The sequence below is a fragment of the Ixodes scapularis genome, unplaced genomic scaffold (genome assembly GCF_016920785.2).
Source record: "Ixodes scapularis isolate PalLabHiFi unplaced genomic scaffold, ASM1692078v2 PGA_scaffold1__304_contigs__length_218370807, whole genome shotgun sequence".
In the NCBI taxonomy this organism is placed as follows: domain Eukaryota; kingdom Metazoa; phylum Arthropoda; class Arachnida; order Ixodida; family Ixodidae; genus Ixodes; species Ixodes scapularis.
Genome location: NW_024609846.1, coordinates 185,088,474 through 185,102,665, shown reverse-complemented (window position 1 = coordinate 185,102,665; position 14,192 = coordinate 185,088,474). Strand labels below are relative to the sequence as shown.

The following is a 14,192-nucleotide window of genomic DNA, read 5'->3' as shown; positions in this document are numbered from 1 at the left end:
CCTAAAGCTTGCCCTTACTTCCTCACCTGGCGCTGCCTTCGCGTGTACTGCACGCAACTAGTGACACGGAGTATAGAAGCTGTCTTTGAGAATTGTTGTTTTGTCCGTTATTTTATCGTTCCGTGTTGCTATGGAAATATCACACTCATCCTCCTCCGAAGACAGCGAAACTACTGAGTGATTTTTGGCAACTTGGCAAGCAATCAGTCGCCGGCTTGATGCAAGCAACAAAAGAGTTAAGTCTTGTTCGCACAGTCTCCGGCATAGCCAGTTTTGAAGCCGCCTGTGACTGCTTACGACGGGCCGCGCAGCAGCGACGGCGGTTGTGAGCAATATAAAAACCGGTTCTGTCCGACTCGGTCGTAGTCGGTACGGAAAAGTTTGAACGAGCCTTTACTTCATTAAGCATTCGAAGCAGCAGCGACTAGACTCAGCGTCAACGTTTGGTTGTTGTGCTACATTCTCAAGGCTGGTTTAGTTTCCACAGTTCTGAAGCCCTGCACTACTGCACGACCATGTGGATTAGTCTACTTATTCGTGGGCCCTCAGTAGCTTTGACAACGCTGCGAAAACTACGTTAACCCTGAAACAGCACTATATAGTAACAACACAAAACAAGGATGGCGCCGTATCCACGTTACGTTTGGGTAGCACTACATACTTTGACTGAAAGCAATATATTAAGAAAAGCTAATAAATAAATCTAGATTGATCAATGCTACAGCCTGAAATACGTTTGTAAAAAATTCCTCCAACAGCCTCTGTTTTTCACAAGCGATTTAATCTGAGCAGCTCGTCCTAGCGGTTGCACGATCAGTTCAGAGAAAAAAAAATTGTGCGTGCCCGGGCCTCTGATGGCACGAGATCCTCCTTTTCCTCGCAGGTTTTTTCTCCCAGTCGTGAGATGCTGTTATGTTTAACATTCTCCCACCGCGGACTTGTTGCAGACCTCCAGTGGGTAAAGAAGTTGGACTGGTCTCCTAAAAGTTCGTCCGTCCGGCAGTCGTACTTCACACGAGCGAATGATATTGTCTCGTCCAGGGTGCACTTCTGTTATTCGTCCCACCTTCCACGTTGCTCTTGGTCGTCTCGCATCGTGAATAATTACCACGTCCCCGACAGCAATAGGCGTTGTGTTCTTGGGCGGAGTGTGGTGGGCAGAGCGAAGTTGCAAAAGATACTCCTTCATCCACCTCTTCCAAAACTGCTGTGAAATTAGTTCTCGGTAGCTCCATCGCCGTCTTAGTTCACGTGATGTCTGCGGGTTGGAGCTCATTTGCTTCATTGTCGGCAACGCCAGAAGTCGTTTTTCTACTAGGAAATGTGCAGGTGTTAAAATTGTTGGTTCCCGTTGATCTGAGTAAATAAATGTTAAAGGACGCGAGTTCACGGCGGCTTCTACTTCCTGTAACACCGTCGATAACTCTTCGAAATTAAGATAGCTTCGTGCTAGAACCTTCCTGAGGGAGGTCTTCACTGTCCGTATCATTCTCTCCCAGAAACCTCCCCACCATGCGTCTCTTTCGGCGCTAAATTTCCAGGTGATGTGATGGTGGGCGACATAGTCTTGTACATCCTGATGTCGGAGCAGTTCCCAGACAGCTGATATATCTCTTGCAATTGTCTTAAACGCCAAAGCGTTGTCTGAATAAAGTATGTTTGGCAGTCCTCTTCTGGAAACGAACCGACGTAAAGCCATCAAGAAGGATTGAGCAGATGTGCTCGTTGTGAGCTCAAGGTGAACTGCTCGTGTGACTGCGCATGTGAAGATGGCGATATACGACTTCTCGTTCTTTTGTTCCTTTGTGTAAAGTGGACCAGCAAAATCAATACCCACGACGTTGAATGGGTGCGTCGCCTCAATGCGTTCTTTTGGCAGTGGTGCCATAGGAGCTGATGCGGCCCTCAAGTGTGTCCTTGCACACTTGGTGCAGTTTCGCAGAGACTTCTTTACGGCTTGTCTTCCGCGTACAATCCAATACTGTTCGCACAATTCAGTTAAAGTATCTGCTACTCCTCCGTGAAGCACCCGCTGATGTGCGCTGCATATAAGTAACTCGGTGAAGCGATGTGCGTTGGGGTGTATGATGGGGTGTTTAAGGTCTCCTGATGCATTTAGTTGTTGGAGACGACCGCCTACGCGTAAAACTCCGATGTCATCTATGAAAGGTGTCAAATCTTTTAGTTTCGATGACTTGCTCAGCGGCCTTCCATTTCGTATGCTCTGAAGTTCTCCCGAGAATTCATTTTTTTTGTGTGACCTTTATCCAGTATTGTTCCGCTCTTTTGAGTTCTGCCGTTAAAAGGTAGTTAGACAATTGCTTCAGTGCGCCAGTGTTTTCTTTGAAACGGTAAATCCAAGCAGTGACGCGTAGGACCCTTGAGAGCTCGCTGTAGCGTTGCAAGTCAAGTACAGGATTGTATACGGCAGTTGTTACTTGCAGTACATTGGTTTTGATGTCATTGTCTTCCATGTCGTCTAGGTCGTCTCGTTCGGGATGCGCCTGTGGCCATTCTGGTGACGGTTTATTGAGCCAAGAAGGGCCAGTCCACCACAAGTTGTTTGACTCTAGGTTTGACGCGGAGAGTCCTCTTGTTAGGCAATCTGCCGGGTTTTCTTTACCCGGGCAGAATCTCCAGCGAGCTGTAGGCGTGTTGTTTTGGATTTCTCTCACTCTATTAGCAACAAATGTCTCCCACCGGTGACTTTGACCTTGTATCCACTTCCACGTTATGGTAGAGTCTGTCCACAAGTATACTTCGTGGTCTTGAAGCGACAACGTCTTTTCTACATATCGTGGTAATCTAGAACCGATGAGAGCTCCCATCAGCTCTAGGTGAGGGAGTGTCAGCTTTTTAAGAGGTGCTACTTGCGCCTTTGCAAGTAGTAGATGTATTTCTACTGTGTTCTCAGAGTCAGATGTTCTTAGGTAGACAACTGCGCCGTAAGCCTTCAGACTGGCGTCAGTGAAGACATGTAGTTCGTAAAACAGCGTAGTGTCTCGGAGTTCCTCGAACAACAATCGAGATATGGATATAACTTGTAGCTGTGTAATCTCGCTGCACCACGTGTTCCACTCTTGTTGTATGTTCTCAGGAAGACTATTGTCCCAGCCTATCTTTAATTCCCACAGTTCTTGGAACATAATCTTGACTCGGATGATGAAAGGTGATAGCAATCCCATGATGTCGTAGATTCTATTGGCAGCTTGAAGGACATATCGCTTTGTACTTAATTTCGTTTTCAAGAAGTTCAACGTTGAGGTCAACGACAACTTCAAAGTGTCCTCCTCTGTATTCCAATGCATTCCAAGCACATTGGTGTCTGTCGCCATATCAGTTGGTTGGGGGACTCCTTTTTGGAACAATCTTTGAAGTGTCTTGCTGTTGGATGCCCATTTTTGAAGATTCATGCCAGCTTGTTGCATGATGTCTTGTGTTTCGTTAAACAACTTGACTGCTGCTGCTTCACTCTGGGCGCCAGTCAAGAGATCGTCGACATAGAACGATTTCGCGAGAACCTGAGCTGCCTCCGGGTGGTTTTGAACTGTTCGGAAATGATGCTGTAGGGTAGCTGTCAGCAAGAACGGACTGGATGTCGTCCCAAACGAAACGCGGGTCATCCTCCACTCCTGTATTGGTGGTAACTGACCGGTTGTTGTGGGCCTCTCTTCAAACCACAAGAAGCATAGCGCATCTCGGTCTCTTTCTTTTACTGATATTTGCAGAAATGCCTTCTGAACATCTGCTGTCATTGCTATTTTATTGACTCGGAACCTCAGGAGAACCTGTAATAGGTCGTCAGATGCCTTTGGTCCCGTCTCAAGAAATCCGTTGAGACTCTCACTTCCTTGCTGGTGAGATGAGGCGTAAAATACGATTCTGATCTTCGTTGTGAGCGCCTCCTCGCGTACTACCGCATGGTGCGGCATGTAGTACTGCCGTCCTGTATCTTTCTTCGCATCTGGAACCACCTCTGCATGCTCATCCTTCAAATATTGACGGATCACACTGTCGTAAGTGTTCAGCAGGTTTTCATCTCTACGGAGTTTTCGCATCAACCCGTTCAACCTTGCTGTCGCCAGCTCCTTGTTGTCCTGGAGCTCGGTTCTTTTGTTGGGCTTCCAGGGTAGTGAGACATCATACCTGCCTTCAGTCCAACAAATTGAATCTTCAAATGTCTGTAACACCGTTTCCCTGGACCTATCTTCCTTGTCTGTGATTCCAAGATGTTCCAGGTCCCAAAACGCTGGCAATTTGTTCGTTTCGTCTTCCGTGGTGACTCCTGCATTAAGAATACAGGCCATGACATGGTTTTGTGTTGTCAATGAATAATTTTCGTCCGTTGGTCCTTGCACCGTCCAACCAAGTTGAGTGCTTAGCGCTCTCAGCTGCTGACTCTAACTGCGGATGTTGTCACCTTTCATAATTTTCCATACTTGGTCAGCACCGATTAATAGGCTGATTCTGAGTGCCCCTTTTGTTTCATTGAAAAGGCAAAGGTCAGCCAAATCCTTTCCTTGACTTTGAAGCTCTCCTATGAAAGGGTGGTCCAAAGGAAGCTCCATCATTTGGCTGCAAATCTTCGGGACTTCTACCGCTTCTAAGATCTACTCTCCTTGGTGGTACTGGCTCTTTAGTCTAACCTCCACAAGCTTTCGTCTTTGTTCTTTTGCAGCTTCGGATCTAAAGGTGTTGATGCAAATATTTATGTCGCCGAGAATACGTAGTTGGTACCTTTTGGACACATCTATTCGGATGAAAGTTCGCTGGCTTCCTCCGTCTATCATTCCTCTTATGTATCTGTACCCACTTTTGCCAGCGATCCAGCCCCGAAACGTTTGAAGTAGGATATGGGGCTCCTTTTGTGTTGTTGATGGAGCGTAAGTATGGAGTGCCTTCGTTTTGCTAATTTGTTCCGTCTCCTTAGTTCGTTACCAGCGTGGGTCGCACATCGATGAAGCATGTCTGCCTTTGCAAGTATTGCAGACGATTCTCCTGCAATCTCGCGCTCTGTGCCCCTTCATGGTACATTTAAAACATCTCATGTCGTCGGAGAGTTTCTTCTTTTTCGCATCTATCGTTGCATCCGTGTTGCAATCTTCCGACGAGTGTTTTCTGGAAGAGCAGAAAAGGCAGTCTGCTGACTCTTTCGCCCGACTGTGTAGAACAGCTGCGGAGCTTCTTGTACCTTCTCTTCTGGAATCGTACTTCCTAGTGTCAGGTCGACTGTCTTGACTTGTCCTCCCTGTTGTCAGTCCACTTCGTTCTCGACATTCCACTTCAATCTGAAGAAATTTTAAGGTCATCTCCAGATCTCCTTCTGACGTCAGTGGCTCTGTAGCTCCGCTGAAGGGTTTTCGTCGATGATATTCGATGACGACGTCGGTTGGTAGAACCTTCATTAGTATCTCGTTCAGCATTGCAGAGTAGGACATAGCGTGAACTCCGAGATCTTTTAAGCCACGAATGTGTAGCTGAACGGCGTCGAGAAGTCTTCTTAAGCCACCAACGTCGTTTGATGATGGGACCTTCTGGAGCGTTCGGAGTTTTGAAAGATGGTCTTGCTCGATGAGTTTCTTGTCTCCAAATCGCGCTCGGAGTATATCCAACGCGTCTGTGTAGCTGGAGTTAGACCCATGAAGGCCAGCGATGGCTCTAAATGCGGGTCCGGTGAGAAGGGACCGGAGGTAGTGAAACTTGTCAGCCTGACACAGTTGAGGATGCTGGTCAATCGTGTTTTGGAACATATCCCAGAACGCTTGCCACTGAGAAGTGCTGCCGTCAACTTTCAACATCTCCAATTTCGGAAGTCTTGCTCTGGAGTTCTCGGTGGTGGTCGGAAGAATCGCCGGTGTTCTGTTTACTTCTACCACACGGGCTTCTTGATTCTTCAGAATCTCAATTCGATGACTCAGCATTGCAAATGTCTGCGTTGAGTTGTCCTGGTAGGTCATTACCGCTTAATACTCTTGCTCAAGGTGTTCGTCGCTTACGGAGGATTCGAACTCTCGATCTAAGATTTTCAGCTCTTCGATATTTGTCGTTAATCTCTGAAGAAGTGTTGTGAGCGAACTAAGATCGGGATCGTCATTTGCAAGAGTTGCCCTGACCTCGTGGATGAGCCGAGTGGTCTGGGCCCGACGAGAGGTTCGCTTGGTCCGTACTCGCTCCATGTCACTGTCTTCAGAAGCTCCTTGAGGTCTCGGTTGGCTTTCTGTAGCGTTGAAGTAGCCTCCCCGGGTTTCGGCACCATCAAGTTCCTGTAAAAACTTCCTCCAACAGCCTCTGTTTTTCACAAGCGATTTAATCTGAGCAGCTCGTCCTAGCGGTTGCACGATCAGTTCAGAGAAAAAAATATTGTGCGTGCCGGGGCCTCTGATGGCACGAGATCCTCTTTTTCCTCGCAGGTCTTTTCTCCCAGTCGCGAGATGCTGTTATGTTTAACAACGTTCTCGCCGAAAATTCAGGTACTCGATGGGAGGATAAATTCGGGAACTCAAGGTCCCGCGGTGACAGCATGACTATATAAGACACACACTCTTATGACAATCGACCGATTTTGCAGCCAATTTTATCACGCCACCACTGGTTCCATGCATAGTAGGAACCAGAGCAACTAAATGAGCAACGCTTAGAGTATCGTCACTCTGTTCCCCGCTATTTTTGTGGGCGCCGCCGTCTTAGTGCTTGGGCTTGTGCAGACGCATCTGCCGATCGACATGATTCAAAAGTGCGACTTCCACAACATTAAATTCGGTGTTAGGTAGCTCATGATTGCTTTGTTGTCTCGACTGTTTAAATATTCGTGGAGGACGGAAAAGCGTTTTTGGCAATTTCAGACAAAACTTCATATAAGTGCCAACAATGATTCTAAGCCCCAAGGTAGGCAAGTTTTGTTACTCTGAAGTGTAGCTTATTGAGTGGTTCTAGTAGGATGTTTAGTGAGATCGATCTATTCAAACACTCGACTTGTAACACACAAGCGCGTCGACGGCAAAAGTGAGCCATCGTTATTTATTTATGAATATAATTTTTGCATTGAGACTAACATGAGACTGAATTTTACGTGAGTGAATAGATCATTTCCAAAATTTAGTTGGAGTTCAATGACTATAGTCACGTGAGTATATATTATCTGTACATCATGATGGCTGCTTGTTGATGGTTTATGTGGGAAAAATTGAAAAAGGCACCGATGTGCAGCCTAGACATTCTATTTACCTTTGCATGAAATTCATTGCTGTTTTTGTGTTATGCACACGCAATTTCTGGCTGGCCGCAACAGACAATATGCTTTTTTGTCGTCACGTTGTCGAAAATGCCCGGCTACAAACCTTAAAGATGACGGCCTCTTCGGCTGCATTTCGACCCAATTCTGGACGAGGAGTTTCGAACTCCCGGTGACCACTGGTTCAAAAACAAGAACAATTTCTCGCGCGCTGATATTTGACAAGGTTTGTTAGCAATCACAACATAAAATCATTGAGCGTTCGTTAAACCTCTTCTGAACTAACGAAAATTATTTTTAAACCAAAAATGAGCTAAAAGGCGGGATACACAAATCATTGTACAAAGGCGCTGCTCAACAATTTCACCGTAAAGGCGCTAGTGTTCGGCAGGGGTGCAGGGATCAGAACTGACATAAGCCTGGCCACATGGAGAGTATTTCATATTAGGAAAAAATCCCAAAGGAGGGACTTGTAATAACAGATTTGTGCAGGTCAGCGGCAATTGAGCACCTGAATGCTAGTGCTGCATCAGAGGCGCTCATATTGACGAGGAACGCTTTGAGTAAAATGATGCGTCACTGCCATCAAGATGCATGACATTCCGAGCGGCCTTCTATACCGTCCCAGAACAAGGATGGCGCGCCGCCATCTCTGAGGCAGGAAGACACATGCTTCGAATGTGGCGCCACGATTATAAATAAGGTCTATTGCGAGCGAGCGCTGACTGGACTGCGATTTTTGTAAACGATGGAAACACTCCATCTCACGAACATCTGCAGTACAGAAGAAGGAATATGCACGAGCGTGTGGCTTTGGAAAAAGGCTTCTATGCGCGAGTTCTCGAACAAAATCATTATGCTGACCTAGGCTCACGCAAATGTGCCTTTGTCTTTAGTGCAGACATTAGTGAGCCGGAGTACACAAGGAAGGCCTGGCTCAGAAGTTGCGCTTGACTGTGTTGCGGCTGCGAAAAACCAGGACATCCCTGCTTCTTATGTCGCGCGCCAAGCTACTGTTTCTATTGGATTCCACGGTTCATACGAAGCACAGATGTGCTGGTGACTCGCTTTCGGTTCTCGATGCAACGCAGTCAAACGGACTCAAACGCAAGTGTCTCAACCGGCCTTTTTGTAGTCCGCTGTTCGATGTAACCGTGACGGGACTTGTCAGGCTTGTACGCTACGCATTCGAGGGTGTCATGTGAATCCTTAGGATTCCTGGCTTCAGCCTGCCCGAAACAGGACATGACAATAAAATGTGATGAATACTAACAAGAGATTTCCTCAATTGAGCGCATCTGACTGGGGGGAAGTTTATTGACACCATTAAAACTCAAACGAATAGACAAACACACTCTAGAGCGAAAAACATCGTAACTTTCGTACGTCTGCGATTGCCGAATAGATACTAAACTGTATTTGTCATTAGAATTTAAAATTTTAAACTTATATTTCAGCCACTAGAGGTCACCGAACTTCTGAAAGAATCTATTACACGCTACGCGCTGTTGAACCAATCAAAAAGGTCGTAGCACTAAAGTACCTCCGGTGACTGTTAAGTTAGTGAAAATCCTGCTTATTAGTTAAGGTGATTTTTGTTAGGAAAGTTTATCTTTCCAGAGTAGCGGCGGCATTGTTTTTTTTTTAGCTTTCTATGTTTGTCTCGGCGGGGCCAGAGCGGCCGCGACGCGGGAGCGGTCCCCCCCGCGGTCGTTAAGAAGCGTCTCGGGTTTCGGAAGCCTGCTCGGACCGGGAGCGGGACACCCCGCGCTTGGAGAGGCTTGTAGCTTTTAGCCGAATGTGCCTGTACACAGAGGTTTTTGCCGCTTAGTATCAAATTGTCGCTTTTTACCCGTTGTAATAATTTAGCTGTTGGCGCCAGCCCGTCTGCCTAAAAGGCAGGGGTTGATTCTAGAAAGAATTTGGATTTGGCCGTTGGAAGTGCTAGGCTGACAGCTTGTCAACCATTGGAGAACAGTGTACCACGTGGGAGTGGTGAAATTTGAAGAGATTGGTTGGACCCTGAGGGGAAAGGAGGCCCCTACGAGGCTACAAAAGGATCCCCGAGAGGGATTCTGGAGGATTGGCTTCGATTCGATTTTGGGAGACTGGGAACAAAAGTACGGGGTTTAATTTTGGGATTTTACTCACTGTTGAGTTGTTTTGTTTCATAATAAACATGGCCACACTGGCCACCGTAAAATCAACCAACGTCGCAATGTGTTCAGCGGGATCGAACAACTTTTAGTTTATAATGCAATTAAATGCAAAGGTGCAAGCGAGCTGGACAAGAATGACGAAAGTAATCCCTGGAGAAGGGGAACAAGAGGGACAAAGGACAAACATAAATCTCCAAACACTGTTTGTTTGGAGATTTATCCTTGTCCCTCTTGGGGAACAAGAGGGACAAAGGACAAACATAAATCTCCAAACACTGTTTGTTTGGGGATTTATCTTTGTCCCTCTTGTTCCCCTTCTCCAGGGATTACTTTCGTCATTCTTGTCCAGCTCGCTTGCACCTTTGCATTTAATTGCATTATAATCATAACCTTAAATTGCAAGCTTCACTCTTGTTGGTGTTAGACTGGTGGCGGCTGATAAAACCCGTTTGCTCTACTGATGTCTAACCCCGGGTTAGCTCAATCGGTAGAGCACTCCACCTGTAATGGAGAGGTCCCGGGTTCGATACCCGGACCAGGCGGATTTTTTCGGTCGCTCACCAGTCACCTACCTGTGTTTGGAGATTTATGTTGGTCCTTTGTCCCTCTTGTTCCCCTTCTCCAGGGATTACTTTCAACTTTTAGTTCTTTTTTTTATTATTATCAACTTCCCGGGGGCTGTCATCGGGCGAGCACCGTACGTCATCGGTCGTCACCATCCGGACCAGGACGTGCCCGCCCCCATACCACCAGGTCCAGGCCCTCCCTCGGAAAGTTGACTGGCGCAGTCGACAGGATCCCGCTGACTTCCTGTGACGGGTTGCAAGGAGAACGCCACGACGTCAGCTGATGGTGAGCCCCGTCAATATCTGCGTGAGAAGACGGCGGCAATAGCCTGTTGCGTTGTGTGCGGCGGACGGAGCGGCATCCCAGCGAGAGGCTCCGGGAGTCAAGGGACTCAAGGAGAACGCCACGACGTCAGCTGATGGTGAGCCCCGTCAATATCTGCGTGAGAAGACGGCGGCAATAGCCTGTTGCGTTGTGTGCGGCGGACGGAGCGGCATCCCAGCGAGAGGCTCCGGGAGTCACGGGACTCAAGGAGAACGCCACGACGTCAGCTGATGGTGAGCCCCGTCAATATCTGCGTGAGAAGACGGCGGCAATAGCCTGTTGCATTGTGTGCGGCGGACGGAGCGGCATCCCAGCGAGAGGCTCCGGGAGTCAAGGGACTCAAGGAGAACGCCACGACGTCAGCTGATGGTGAGCCCCGTCAATAACTGCGTGAGAAGACGGCGGCAATAGCCTGTTGCGTTGTGTGCGGCGGACGGAGCAGCATCCCAGCGAGAGGCTCCGGGAGTCAAGGGACTCGAGGAGAACGCCACGACGTCAGCTGATGGTGAGCCCCGTCAATATCTGCGTGAGAAGACGGCGGCAATAGCCTGTTGCGTCGTGTGCGGCGGACGGAGCGGCATCCCAGCGAGAGGCTCCGGGAGTCAAGGGACTCAAGAAGGACGCCTCGACGTCAGCTGATGGTGAGCCCCGTCAATATCTGCGTGAGAAGACGGCGGCAATAGCCTGTTGCGTCGTGTGCGGCGGACGGAGCGGCATCCCAGCGAGAGGCTCCGGGAGTCAAGGGACTCAAGAAGGACGCCACGACGTCAGCTGATGGTGAGCCCCGCCAATATCTGCGTGAGAAGATGGCGGCAATAGCCTGTTGCGTTGTGAGCGGTGGACGGAGCGACATCCAAGTGAGAGGCTCCGGGAGTGAAGGACTCGAGAGCGGCGGAAGGCGGCAACACAAGGGAGCCACAGAGACGCCCCGGGGAAATGTGACGGCACGGCAGGACCTTCGTTCCCAGGTAAGACCCAGGGTTGTTTCCTCCGAGGCTCACAATGTCCAAGGGTACAATATCAGGGGCTAAGGGCGGTTCTTCTGGGGCGGAGGACGGGGTAGATAGCAGGTCGGCAGCTCTAGCGCTTGAAATTCTTAGACTCCAACGCGAAATTAAGGAAGTAAAGCTGGCCCAGATTTAGGCGATGAGAAAATGGAGTTCGAAGGACCCGACAAAAATGAGAGAGCTCGCGAAAGAAACCCGCGCCGTCCTCGCGCCGATGCCGGAGTTTGCAGCCGTCGCTCCGGCATGTTTTAGGAGCGCTGAGACTGAAATGAGTCCGGAGAAAGACCGCGAGGAGAATGCATGAGGATGACTGCGGCGGTCGCGAAGTGAAAATTGAGAGGAGAGCCGGCGCCGACGAGGCAAAGGCACTCGCCGGTGATCTTTTGGAGAAGGGAGGCGAGGGCGGGAGCGATGGTGATGGCACCGACTCCACTACCGGCACTCTATCGTCACCGAAGGTCAGGCCGGTGGTACATCGTAGGGTGACGATCAGGAAGAAGGCTGCGTCTAGCGCCGACGAGGCAGAGGCACTCGCCGGTGATCCGGTGACGAAGGGTGGCGAGAGCGGGAGCGATGGTGATGGCACCGACTCCGCTACCGTCAACGTGTCGTCACCGAAGGTCAGGCCGGCGGTACATCGTAGGGTGACGATCAGGAAGAAGGCTGCGTCGAGCGACTCCGGAAGGAGGAGTCCGGACGCTAGGAGCTGCGGGGGTGGCAAGCGCCAAATGGGCACAGAAAAGAAGGGGAAGCCACTCCGGCCAGTGGCCAGAGCTTGCACGCGAGGACAGCAGACGTTCAGTTCGAGCTCGGGTTCAGCGAGTGTCGTAGAAGCGACCTACTGCGCGCCGCCTCAGGCAGTTCTCAGAACGTCTCCGACGGCAACGAGCTGGACGACAAGACGGCAAAGATTAGGAGGGTAGCTAGCAAGGCTACTGTAGTTTTGTTTCGCCTTTAGGCTACGTTTATTTCACTGCCCTCCTGATTAACTTTCCGTTTGCTTTTCGGTCGGACCTTCAGTATTTTATATTCTACGTAATATTTTTGGTGCATAGTCTTTATTCTACGCGGGAGAAGTTTGTCGGTCTTCACGTATATCTTGAGACGTGCAGGTCGAGGCTCGAAAGAGCACAGAGAAAGTGCCGGCGGAGACGCTGAGAGTTATCTGTGGATTGCTTTCTTGGAGCACTTTGCATTTTTTTTAGTCGTATAGTTTTTGTTTTATTATGAATCTTTATTTTTACTAGTGCGAACTCTATTAGGAGTAGAGTGTCTAGCGGTGTCTGGACCCATACTGTAGAGCTTTGCAATTTGCGGGTTTAATTATGCCTATATGGACATTGTGGAATCTGGAATGTACGACTCTGGGTCTTGCTCTGATCTCCGAAGTGACGAACAGTGGGACTGATGTTGCGTGAACAACAAGTGTACTTGCAACATTCTTGGTGGGGAGGTGTTAAGTTTGTAAAAATCCTGCTTATTAGTTAAGGTGATTTTTGTTAGGAAAGTTTATCTTTCCAGAGTAGCGGCGGCATTGGTTTTTTTTTTTTTTTAGCTTTCTATGTTTGTGTCGGCGGGGCCAGAGCGGCCGCGACGCGGGAGCGGTCCCCCCCGTGGTCGTTAAGAAGCGTCTCGGGTTTCGGAAGCCTGCTCGAACCAGGAGCGGGACACCCCGCGCTTGGAGAGGCTTGTAGCTTTTAGCCGAATGTGCCTGTACACAGAGGTTTTTGCCGCTTAGTATCAAATTGTCGCTTTTTACCCGTTGTAATAATTTAGCTGTTGGCGCCAGCCCGTCTGCCTAAAAGGCAGGAGTTGATTCTAGAAAGAATTTGGATTTGGCCGTTGGAAGTGCTAGGCTGACAGCTTGTGAACCATTGGAGAACATTGTACCACGTGGGAGTGGTGAAATTTGAAGAGATTGGTTGGACCCTGAGGGGAAAGGAGGCCCCTACGAGGCTACAAAAGGATCCCCGAGAGGGATTCTGGAGGATTGGCTTCGATTCGATTTTGGGAGACTGGGAACAAAAGTACGGGGTTAATTTTGGGATTTTAACTCACTGTTGAGTTGTTTTGTTTCATAATAAACGTGGCCACACTGGCCACCGTAAAATCAACCAACGTCGCAATGTGTTCAGCGGGATCGAACAACTTTTAGTTCTTTTTTTTTATTATTATCAACTTCCCGGGGGCTGTCATCGGGCGAGCACCGTACGTCATTGGTCGTCACCATCCGGACCAGGACGTGCCCGCCCCCATACCACCAGGTCCAGGCCCTCCCTCGGAAAGTTGACTGCGACCCTTCCTAGTAAACCTCTCACTATCGGGTCAATTTCTCACTAGCAGGGCCCGTGCTTCACATTTTCAGAATTAATTAGGGAAACATACGTTCCTTACTCTCCACCCCCCTTTACTGCCGACTCCGTACGAACTACGCCGCCGGTATCCCATAACGTACCCACCGTAGGAGCGCTGACACAGCTTGTCCCTATCCCAAGCGGTTGACAACGCAGGTCAAACTCAAGCGTATATCATCGTATAACTCTTCGAACCTCTTTTATTCTGTGCATTTTGCCCCTTGAGTGCATAGTATACAGTCATACTCCATTCGCGCGGCTGACAGTCAGAGGTCGGCATTGTAGGTCGCTTTCGCTCACCCTCACCCTCACAGCCGCACTCACATAAGCCCCTCACTCACCCTCACCCTCACAGCTACACTCACCTTCAGCCCCTCACTCACCCTCACCCTCACAGTCACACCCGCCTTCAGCCCTTCACTCACCCTCACTGAACCTCACGGCCCTCACGCACTCACCGCCCTCACGGCCCTCACGCCCCTCACGGCCCTCAGGCCCCTCACGGCCCTCACGCCCCTCACGGCCCTCACGCCCCTCACCGCCCTCACGG

General features: G+C 49.3%; 1 protein-coding gene across 1 annotated transcript; it reads right to left on the bottom strand.

Annotated features, from left to right (window-relative positions):
- Positions 1-2,243: 2,243 nt before the first annotated feature.
- On the bottom strand, positions 2,244-3,335 carry LOC120840918. The gene has a single exon (XM_040211705.1). It carries the CDS (start codon positions 3,333-3,335, stop codon positions 2,244-2,246), a length of 1,092 nt encoding a protein of 363 aa, XP_040067639.1.
- Positions 3,336-14,192: the final 10,857 nt, after the last annotated feature.

What these genes read in the sequence shown, in the direction of transcription:
- LOC120840918 (XM_040211705.1), bottom strand. Translation starts at nt 3,335, where the DNA reads ATGGCGACAGACACCAATGTGCTTGGAATGCATTGGAATACAGAGGAG.